Raw genomic sequence first — 12,176 nt, forward strand, 5'->3', positions numbered from 1 at the left:
TTTCGATAACTTGGCTTTCAGTTTACCCATTCCTCAACATTAATTTTTCTCATTTTTTATAAAATTATTTGCACAATGATACCAGTTGATATTTTTACCCCCAGTGCAATAATTATCAGTAACCCATTAACTCTCGTGATCACATGGGGTCGAAATGACCCCAGCCATGTGTTTGCCACGTTGCCAGTATCGTACCGAACGACACACAAAAATTCAGGATATTAGTTTGAACCTTTCAGTTTAAGAATGTCACGGGAAAAAGTTTTTATCCAATTTTCAAAATGGCGAAAGAAATCAGCAATGAGGCCATATGTTTAAGAGAAAACCATTATTCATTAGAAAAAATCATAACTCTGAAAATGGTTTAAGGAGGGTGGCGACACTCGTCAAAATGATAAGAGATTGATCAAATTTGGTGATAATGTTCTTCAACATCAAGTGCGAAGACACCATTTTTTTCAAAATTTTCTTTTGCTTAGTTATCGAGTAATTACGCATTAAAGCAGATTTCTTATGCTCGGAATGTATACCTATATATATGGAAACGCTATGCTTATACACTTGAACTTTAGTGATCAATTACTCGATAATTGTACAGAAGAAAAATCTTAAAAAATTTGTATTGTCAAATTTGGCCCTAAAGAATATGTTCACCAAATTTTGTTAAATTCTTATAATTTTGAAATTTTTAATGTATTTAACATGGTTTAGCATGGCAACATTGTATCGTCGGTAGCCACCCTCTTTAACCAGCTTCCCCGGGCACCGATAATTTATAATCTCTAAATTAAAGTTGCGCTTGGGGTCATTTTAACCCCTGGTGACCACGGAGGGTTAACAATTATTTCAACATTTTCACACAATTTATCTCATGTTTCTAGAAATAAAATGTATTGTCACTGATCGCGTGAAAAAATGTTTATCTTATTCCATTATTTTATCAGGTGTCATTGAAAATGTGCAGTTTTTCTGTTCTTCAGTGTTGAAAACCTCATCAACTGTTTGATCTCGTTACCGTTTTCATTCCATTTTCATTTAACTCCGGTTTTTATTGTGTCTCGTACTCACTGTATTCGATTTCATCCTGCTCGACAAGACAGCCCGTGGAATTGTAGACGTGCTGGTCGGGCTTAGCCGTGGTCGTAACCACGGGACTGGTTAAGGCCATGGACGGATTAGCCGGAATTGTCACGCTATCGGTAATCGCGAGAGCCAGCATGGTTGGTGGCGAGGGTGACGGGATTAGAGGGTCCTGGCTCGATCTCTCTTCGATCGATGGATCCGTTGGCGATATACTCGCTGCTCCAGCGGTCACAACCACTATACTCGCGGTTGTCGTCAAATTTGTTATGATTCGTCGTAACATTCTACTCCCTGAACTTCTCGCTAATCGCGTCATTTCTATCAAACTTTATTCTCTTCGCGATATTACGAGATCACTGAACGAATAAAATCCTGCTCATGTTTTTTCACTGTGATCACAATCCTTAAAAATCACATGGCTGTTGATGTTACTCCGCAGATTCGATTTATTGACGATTGAGGACTGCACGATTAGAGGAGACGAAAAAACTGCGCGATGCACTCTGTAATCACGCAGTATTCGGCTCAAAATCACTAAAAATCAGAAGATTTCGTGACTTCCCGATTATTCCATCCGTTCGATGAGTGCTGAATTCCTGTAACATAAATTAAGCAGTCTTTGTAAGAATATTTTTTTGTTGAACAATCAAAATGATGAGCGAATCAGCATCTCATACAAAACTTCAATAAAAGTTAACGATAAAAAATCGCTGTGTCGTGGAGTTTGCTCTCCATGTAAAAAAAAACGAAACGAAACGAAACTGAATCCTACAAGATTGATCCATTAATGGATTGCGAAAGTGTGGCGGTTCGGATGCACATACGAGCCAGGAAAACAAAGCTTTCTCTGCGATTCATTCACGTCGCCCGATTAAACACCCTTCGAAACATTTACGTAACTGAAAACGCCAGACATTTTATTTCAATGGGATTACATGGACAGACTTCGACCCAGAAGTTACAGGCTTTCCAGAGTTCGTGTATTCGTTAATGCCGCATAAAGCACGAAACAGCAAAATTGTCATTTTGCAGGGAGAGAAATGGTCGAAGTTGTTTGATGCAAGTTTGGCAGATTGTGTAGCTCCAGAATACAGTCTGCTTGTGGATGGGACTCTATTAATTGCTGCTAGAATAGTACTGCCGAACAACAGACGCTATGTAAACAATGTTAGGGAGCAGCACGACGATTGATTACCCCGGATCTCTAGCTGCTTCTCTCTTTCTCTCTCTCTTGCTCTTTCCCTCCGACTTTCGTTAAGATGAACAGCGAAATAGCGATCTTCGATTCCACTGATTGGGCACCAGTGATTACTAATAACCAGAGTTTCCGATTGAAGGTTCCGAGGAAAGGATTTTGTGCGACTTTCGATCGGGAACGTTTTGTCACGATTAGTGATTCAAAAGTTCGTACTGATTAAAACTATTCCGAGAATCATAATTCAACTGCGATTCGATATTCTCATTATTATGCCGAATCTTTTTCAACGCTCTTCCGTCAGTCGCTTCAGAAATTCCCGAGGAGTGAAGTTCAAAGTCGCTTGTATATGGACTTACTGCGCGACTTCGTTTTCATCAACAGATGTATAAAAAAATCCTTCGTGCAGGGGGCGATTTACCGGGGAGCTAATAAATATTCGCTCAATTAGAGACTGTGTTCGGTTAAGGTTTGGAAATTTTTCCGTTCCTTCAATTTACTGTTGCCTTAATGAATAGACGTCGTTCAACCGTGTCAAGAGCCAAACTTTTGGAGTTCATAATTGAACGTGAACGTAAAGAAACCGCGGTTCGGACGGAGCGATATTTAACCCGTGATAGAATTTCATTAACTTCGTACTGAAACTTCAGTACCAAAAGAGCCTGGTGCCTCCAATTTTTTCATTCACTTTTTACGTTCCCTTTTCCGCGCCCATATAAATTAGTGCTGTCGTATCTTGACGGTAAATTCACTCCGCTTATTTGTACAATGAAAAAACGCGGCAATTCAATATTTACATCTGGCCTTACCTGTTTCAAAACTCCTATAAAAAATGTTAAGTTTTTAAAAAAGTCGTAATGCACGAAATTGAGGCCACGTCAATCGCACCCTTCAAAGTTTATGACTTTTTTAAAATGTCTCAGAACTTCATTAAAATAATAAAAATTATATGGCAGCAACTCCATTCGAGATTCATAATTTCAAGAAAGTTCCCTTGAAAACAGCGTTAAGTAGAATATGAAGACGGTAATGAAGAGAGGAGCGGGGCTGACGATTAGAAAAGGGCTGCCGATGCTTTTGATCGATAATCAGAATAAAATTAGCTTCCGGCCCCTGAGCGATTGGGGATTGGAAAGTCCTTTGGCTCGATGCCCAAGGATACGGAAAAATCGTTCAGATCGATCGAGTCCTTGATTGAAAATTATTCACGGTCAAGAATGAGGGGAAAAGGGGTTTAACGATCAATTTATGGTATTAATTACTCAGGCTAATCAATTTCAAATTAAAAACAAATGTTATAGCCAGTATCGGATAACCATGAACGTTCCTCTATTTCAGGGCTTTACCAAACGTTTAATCGGGTTGGATTCAATATGCCAAATAACCAAATTGTAGAACGTTCGATATTTCGAAATTTTTTAAGTTGTAATATCGGATTGGAGAAAAATAAGTAATTCGAAATCCTTATTTCCGATCGACTATTTAGCAGATTACGTGTTTAACGGAATGTTCCTTCTTTGAATTTGTATTTACTCGAAAATATATATTTCGATAGTTCTCTTTTCGAATGCAATTTTAACAGACCATACGAATGTAAAAAATTCATATTTTCGAATTCAAAATGGAGAGTATATGTTTTATAAACAGACCAGGATTTAGAGCAGCACAAAATCGAAAGTGAATTTTTCGAGCCTATACAACTTAGATATGTAGAGTAGCAAATGATTTGAAAAAAACGAAAGTCAAAATGGCGATGTTTGGAATTAGAGATAACCAGTTTGAATAAGTGAGTGAGTGAAACGCGTGCATTTTGAGCTCTGCTGCATTTCTTTATTTTGATCGGTCGACTTTCTAACGCGTTTCACCATTTCGACCGTTCGATTTTTTGGTGTTTCAGTATATCAACCTCAAAATATTTAGTCTTTCGTTATCATATTTTCGAAATTGCAAATATTTATAATATTGCTGATCGTAGTAATTTACGAATCGAAAGAGTGATAATCGATTTTTCGGAAAATCGATATTTTAGTCGTCGTTCTATGGACGATTGTTTACATTCTATTTTCGATGAAAACGTGCTTGGGACTTCAAAGTTTCTACTTTATTTATTTTCGACATTCGAAGCTCTACTCGAATTGATCTGTCTCCATATTATCATTCGAAGTTTATAAACTCAAGATTTAAGCCGTTCGAAATTTTATCCATTCTAACATTTTATCCCTGCTAATTTTTAATTGGGCAAAATCGCTTCGAAAAGTCGACACTTTTCTCAATAATAGAATAAGATCGGCCATTTCTCTATCGCACGCTCGCGTCACACTAATCTACCAGATTCCACGTTAATGTGATGTGACAGGTGAAGAGAGATGGAAGCGTATCCCGCGATCATTGGACTAGAAAATACATGTGAGATATGATTCAATATTCGACAAAGTTATCGTTCGATTGAATAGTGCTCATTATAATCAAATGCACAGTGGTGCGAGTCCTCAATAAAGAGCCGATTATTAGTTGCTCTGTACAAGAAGACAGTGGCAAACGATGAAATTGATCGGTATTCCATGTATCAATAAGCATGTCGCACTTCGTGTATTTTCAATCAATGCGGATTCACTAGTAATCCAGTTGAGTCCTGAATTGGGGCACACAAAGAGAAGCAAAGTCTCGTTGTGTTTCGGACTATTGGAAATTGTTGCAATAGCGAAGAGATGATCGTTATGGTGCTACGTACATATAGAGAAACTCAATTATTTCAGGATATACTAATTATTTTGTGAATTATTGATAAAGTGTAGGGAGTAAGTTTGTCACTGAAAAATTCGTTCAGTTAAAATCGATTGTTTTTTTTTTCAGATTGTATTTTTAATAGAGCATAATAAGTCATGTAGACGAGAAACGTGCGAGCGTTTTTGGCCCGTTTAATTAACGAGTTATCGCCAATCAAAATTCCAAACTCGTTAGTATATTGTCAACGAAAATTCGTTAGTTAATTGTTGACACGCGCAAGATTAGCGTTTTCCCATGCTTGGTCACACGATGCATCACCGAAATTCAAATTTCACTCGCTTCCTGGTGCGCGCGTGTGTGCGTGTATAGGAAGAAGAACGATACATCCAAAGTTATATTACGTGAATAGAAATTAATTTTCCCTCGCATGCACCTTCCTCGTTACAAGTCTGATAGCAAAGTTCATAATTGATATCGTTCATAATCATATCATTGACGAAACGTTTTGTCGAAGGACAACAAATTTTGGAGCGACGCAGTTTGCGGAGATGTTCGATCCCATGATGTAAATTCTTCTCGAGTGTTGAGTCGCGTGTCAACATTTTTAATCGTAAAAACTTTTTTTCAGTAGGAATTAATTTCCGACCAATATTAAAGCTTGAAGGAATTATCATTTTTTTCGATAGCCCGCAGCAAAAACAAATAACGGACTTTCCATGATTTTCTTTATCGTGCTGCTTGCACCGTTCATCCTGTTTCTTTTCCTCGAACAAAATGGTGAGCGCGCGATAAGAAGAAAAATTCTCAACTCGGCACTTTCATCGAAACTTTTCTCGCTGAATTTCGAGTCTTTGCTCGCTACTCTGGAGAAGATGAAATTGAGAAGGCGAAAAATTGTATCACGAGATAAAAAAAACGTTTAACATCACGGAAAAGAAGGGGGAAAAAAGAGCGAGCGAGAGAGAGAAAAAGCAGGGGGGAATACCGAAATACGATATTTCGTAATTCAGCTGAGAAACTTTTTATGCGCCTAATTCCATAATTCCAGAGTAGAGCGTTTATTTCGGAATGGGAGCCCGAGACAACAAAAGCTGGGTTAATTAATCATCGCGTGCGCATCCACGTTTGATTTATTACACATGCATAGAGCCCAAATGAAATAGAGAATAACAAAGTGCCGGTTGTATACCAGAAAATTTCCAATAAAACGAGACGTTCCTCCTCCATTTTTTCGTTGTTTGCATGTTTTGTAGGCTAAAAAAATTCCAGAACCGGAATTCCTCGGGAAGGGACGTGAGGGGGGAAGCGAAGAAGGATTAATGATTGTGAAAAATGAGGGTAGATTTGAAAAGTGGCAGAGAAGAGGGATAATGAAAAAAAAACTGTTTCATATTTTACTGAATAGGTAACAATAGCCTTTGCAACAATTCAAACGGAGCGTTACGTGCTGTGTGTATTCCACGATTAATTAATCTTACACAAAAACGAACCCGGCAGAGTTGTTAGCTGTGGCTATTTATTTTACGTGCTGACTTTATCTTACATTAAATACATTCATATCGAGACACCTACAGAGACGAGTATTTGGGCATTCGTGCACAGGACCATGAATGCAAATGTACTTAGAAAATAGTGTGGCAACGGCCAGTTAAAGCGAACCCCCGGAACTGCGTTCCACTTTGTCACGGTAAACTCATTAACACGCTTGCTCCGGCTCATCAATACTCATCCACTTTTTTCATTCAGAACTTATAACTACGAATTTTGCTTCTTTGAGCACTCTTTGCTCACTCAGAATAAGGATCTGCACTTTACGACAATATGGTGAACCTTGTTTTTCGGAGGCTCGACTTTTAGCCATGCAAAAAGGGCTTTCTCGAGTGCCATTTCGAATGAAACTTCGTAACTTTTTTGTTCAACATTTCCTTCATAATCTAATGAAAACAAAATTAAAAATGAAGCTGAACTCTGCTCGAAAAACATAATCATCCTGTCTGGGTTTTTAGTGAGGCACTGAAATTGCAGATTACGAAAACAATATCTGGCGCAGACTATCTTCAGTTACTTCGAGTGCTTACTTTTTAATAATCCCCATAACAGAAGGGCGGAATAGCTACAGCAGAAATAAAACGTCTAACAAGAAGTCTTGTTTTCTCCTTGTAAATGTCTGAAAGAAGCTGAGTACAGCGGAGCGTAGCATGTCGCGAGCACTGAGGTTTTTCAAATTAACTAAACGATGCGATGCTTCAAAGTTTCAGATAAGAGAGCTCCGATGTTCTGTTGTGAAAATAAGCGAAGGAAAACCAGTTTACTGTAGAAGGAGCACTGGATTGAGTGTTAAAGGGTACGAAGGGAATGATACAATATTCGTCCTATTTCATCCCTTGGGAAGCTTCTTGTGCATGAATAATTGAAATTCAATCGACAGAATCGTGAAAATTCCCACGATCCCTTCGTCGTTCAAGGAAAATAGCAATTTGAACACCGACACCGGAATTCCCAAAGAAAAACAATTCTAGTTTCTCGGTAATGCTCTTGAGTTATTCACATTCGAGCACGTTTCCATCATGGAAAGGACTCGTCGTTTTTACAGCATGAGAAACGAGAGGAGAACGAATGGAAATTCGGGAATATTGTGAAATATTAAAAAGTTAATCTCGAGCTGTAAAAAATAAATTGATACCAGAGCACCGATACTACCGATGAGTTTGTTTGCCTGTCGAGATTACGATGCCCCAGGTACATCGTTGGAGATTTTTTAAAAAAGCAGCCGGAAGTAATCTTGCCCTTTTTCATATGGAATATTCGCGTTCCAAGTCTGGGGGAAAATCGGGGGCGGAGTACCACGAAGGATATTGATGCTTGGCCCTTGGTATACATGAGAACATAAAGCAATATTTTCCATGAAATATGAGACCCAAAAATCGCGTCGACTAACAGGCGGCACGCGTAAAAAAGAGCGTTTTGATTGTTACGGGAGGTCGAGCTTTCAGCCGCGCTCGAAAAAAGCATGAAAACTCTGTCAAACTACGGACCGAAAAATTCTCGCAGCGGTCGTATGTTTCTTCCGGTAAATATACAGTCCATCGCTTTTTTGTTTTGAAATTCAATTGTTCTGTTTTTTACGAAATCATGAAAAATTTCAAAATGTTCACAGAACTATTTTCTCTCCCTGTTTCATGAATTCAACTCTCGCAGGTGAATTTAATAACATGTAGCAATGAATATAACGATTTTTCATGGCAGCAGAAACGCGAAAAGTCAAAAATACGGTTTGCCCGGTTTTGCTGGTTTTTTCGAAGAATGGAAAATACCTGTCGGCATGCTTCTTTTTTTCATGATATTCTTTCCAATTATTACTAACAAACATTTTTTCAATCGATTTTAGAATGTAGCATCGACTGGACGGATTCACGGAATATAAATGTGCTCAAATGATCATGTTTTCACATCTTTTATGAAGCGTACGTTAGAGTAGGATTACGTAAAACTGTTTTGTTTTACGAGTATACAAGGATTGTAGGATTTTTTTTAGTAGCTTTGAAGAGCACACGAGAAAGATAAAAGAAAGTGTAGAGAAAAGTATATTTCCAGAGAGACGCTTCTTCCCTATCGGTTCTAAATCGGAAAGTATCTTTTTCTCGGAGAAAATGGACCTCTGAGATTCCCGAGGTCGAATCCTGCCACCGTCCGAACAAATATACGATCTTGCTTTTTATCCCTGATTCTTTTGTTTTCTCCCTTTCTCGCGGTGTATTTTCTTTCTCTGCGATACACACCCACCAGCGCAATCTCAATATTTTTATAAGCACGAAAAGACGAAGCGATCGGAACAAATATTGGAATGTAAAGTTTTGCTGTAGCGGGAGAGCGCAGTACGTGCGCGCTAAAAGAGAGAAATCTTTCACGTACGTGGTTCGTAATATTATTTTTATTAGAGCACTCTTACGCGCTTCATATTGCTCATCGTATACGTGCCGATGCTTTTTTTTAATATCCATCGAGAAAACAAGAGGCGTTAAGAGATCGACGTTTCGGGGGACAGGATTTGCTACTTCAACTGAAAAAAATCTAACAGCCAAAATAGATAACAAATTTATGATGGCGATAATATTTTTTTTCTCATTTCCAATCAATTCTTCCACTTTATTTTCATTAATAACAAATCATGGATGGGGATAAAATGTTAGAATGATTAAAATTTCGGACAACTGAAATCTTGAGTTTATAAACTTCGAATGATTCATAAATTACTACACCAGCAATACTGTGAATATTCACAAATTCGAAAATATAATAACAAAAGACTAAATATTACTGAGGTTGAAATACTGAAACACCAAAAAATCGAACGGTCAAAATGGTGAAACGCGTTAGAAAGTCGACCGATCAAAATAAAGAAATGCAGCAGAGCTCAAAATGCACGCGTTTCACTCACTCACTTATTCAAACTGGTTATCTCTAATTTCAAACATCGCCATTTTGACTTTCGTTTTTTTTTAATCATTTGCTACTCTACATATCTAAGTTTTATAGGCTCGAAAAATTCACTTTCGATTTTTTGCTGCTCTAAATCCTGGTCTATTTATAAAACATATACTCTCCATTTTGAATTCGAAAATAAGAATTTTTGACATTCGTATGGTCTGTTAAAATTGCATTCGAAAAGAGAACTATCGAAATATATATTTTTGAGTAAATACTAATTCAAAGAAGGAACATTCGGTTAAACACGTAATCTGCTAAATAGTCGATCGGAAATAATAATTTCGAATTACTTATTTTTCTCCAATCTGATATTACAACTTAAAAAATTAGGTAACAACTTAATAAATTTCGAAATATCAAGCGTTTTACAATTTGGTTATTTGACATATTGAACCCTACCCCAAATCATATATTATAGAAAACGATAATTTTCACGTGATTTCCCAGCTGCAAGAGGCATTAGGGAAAAATCCGTTTGATAGCTGCAAATATGACAGTTCCAACAGGAAAACGAGTCAACGACATCAACGATAATTCAAGTCGACATTGTCATTCAAAAAAATGGAGGACTCTGGATCAAATCAATGAGAGATTGGAGGACACTGCAGAACGTGAGGATCCTGTGATTATCCAGGTCAATAAATTTGTTCGATGGAGTGAACTCGAATGAATTTTTAAACGTCCGAGCAATAAAAAGACCGATTGCGAGTGCAGTAATCCATTTTCATCGCTATTGTAGTACGTATCTCGAATGTTTTTCGATGCACTTGCATGCGTAACAATTCGATCTTTTTTACAAAGGTCTCCCAGCTCTAGCGACGTATCTCGCTTCGTCAATTGTTCAACGAAGTTTCGTGTTCAATGGAATTCTCAGTATCCCGACGTATATACGCATTTATAGATTCAAATATATGTATATAGTTATATTAATGTTGTATAGAGACCAGATCAATCCCTACGGCTTTCAACAAACGGTCGGAAAGCACTTTTACAAACGCCCAGCGCGAATCTCGCGCTTTTCTCCATTTCCTGTCTGTCCACGTACCTTTCGACCACAGCCCACGCAGCGATCGACTGATCTGATATTTATTCCTGTCATTTTTTTTATCTTTTCTTTACTTTTCTTTTTTTCATTATTTTTATTTTCTCGATATATTTTTTCTCCGCCGCGAGCTAACCTCGCTTTGATGGAAATTCACGCTGCTGTGATCAATGTCGTCTCAAATTAAATACGTAAATCTACTCGTAGAATTTCAATATTCTTTGAAAGGATGGCGTTAATTTTATGGACTTTTGAAAAGTTGTTGATAAAAATTCACAGACATACGGTTTTTTTCAAAGAGAATCCATATTTTTATTCATTTTCACGTTCAAGCTTGAATATTTCGTAAAAAGACTTGTTTTTCATATTTTTCATAATCACGATTTTTCCTGTTTTTTTTTTTTTTTTAATTCATTTCTCGTTGGATGGCTTGCTCCGCGAATTTTTCGATGACCAGGAAGCGTTTGAGCCTGTCTCAAAGGATGGTGAGCTTCCGCTGATATTTATGAAAGTTCACCCTTGTCAAAGCTATTTCTTACGTGTGATAGAAATTCGTTTTAAAACCGTCGAGAACGTCCCACTTTTCTAATGTCACAAAATGGAAATTAAATCGTTAATTCCTAACGTTCCATTTGGTGCTGGGTCGCGATATTCTTCGCGAACGGATAACACTTTTGTCTTTGTTTTCTATAGGCGACGAGGCGAGAAGAGGAAATCGTAATCGATCGTGAAATCGCGAGGAGCATTTAATTTTATCGGTGAAGTTGAAAGTATAGCGTGGATTTCTCTCAGATCTGGATAGTTTGATTTTTACGATCACCGTTACGATATATATACATCCAATTTATATGGAGAAGTATAGCCTTCGCTTCTTCTATACATCATTCCCGATTTCCCACCTCCCTTAACGCCACCCGTCCACGAGCAATTCCCTGCACATCTTAACGGCCCGATAACGCGTCTTTTCTCCCTGTTTCTGCACTCGCTCCCTTCCTTCATTCAACGTTACGTTCTTCCCCTTGGAAGAAGCCTGTACACCACTGGGAAATACTCGATCAATCAAATTTTTATCAAGTCTTCTCTTCGCGATTGGATCCCCTGTCCGTGAAATCGCCACTAGATCCTTTCTCATTACTCCATAACTCGTTATATATTAATTACGTCGTCTATGTAAACTTTAAGGGACTCGGAAGAATCAATGATTGATCGACTGAAACTTTTGCAGGAATGGAATTTTTAATGGCTCCAAAAAATGAAGGTGTCACATTATTTTATCCGTATATATAACGCTGCGTCTCTTTTGTTTTCACGATGCTTCAGAAATTTTCTTCGCGATCTGCTTTGAGTTTGGTATTATTAGAAAAATCATTCCACAACAACGCTTGTTCAAAGGAATACTAATTATTTGTTGTCGCTTTTCAATAATTAATGGTTTATTTGACTTTGTCGAGAGTGATGGATAATTAATGAATCGAAGCTATCGCTCGAGTGGAACAAAATGTAGATAAATAAAGGTGGAATGAGCGTTGAAGATATTCTAGCACCCCTTTGACGATCGAATATTAATTGGAAATCGAAATTGCAGCGTTTTTGATAAGCGGGTATTCGTTGGTATATGAAGGAAAAAAATTGGCGTCGATT

The 12,176-nt window shown here is 37.7% G+C and overlaps 1 protein-coding gene across 1 annotated transcript in view; it reads right to left on the bottom strand.

The window, feature by feature from the left end:
- Nucleotides 1–12,176, bottom strand: part of LOC122407744 (uncharacterized) — a 130,393-nt gene that overhangs the window by 104,526 nt on the left and 13,691 nt on the right. The window contains exon 2 of the mRNA XM_043414157.1: nt 1,069–1,679. Coding sequence (XP_043270092.1) covers nt 1,069–1,399 — 331 coding nt within the window. The 5' untranslated portion in view covers nt 1,400–1,679. The remainder of the gene's footprint in view (nt 1–1,068; nt 1,680–12,176) is intronic.

The sequence above is a fragment of the Venturia canescens genome, chromosome 3, assembly GCF_019457755.1.
Source record: "Venturia canescens isolate UGA chromosome 3, ASM1945775v1, whole genome shotgun sequence".
In the NCBI taxonomy this organism is placed as follows: domain Eukaryota; kingdom Metazoa; phylum Arthropoda; class Insecta; order Hymenoptera; family Ichneumonidae; genus Venturia; species Venturia canescens.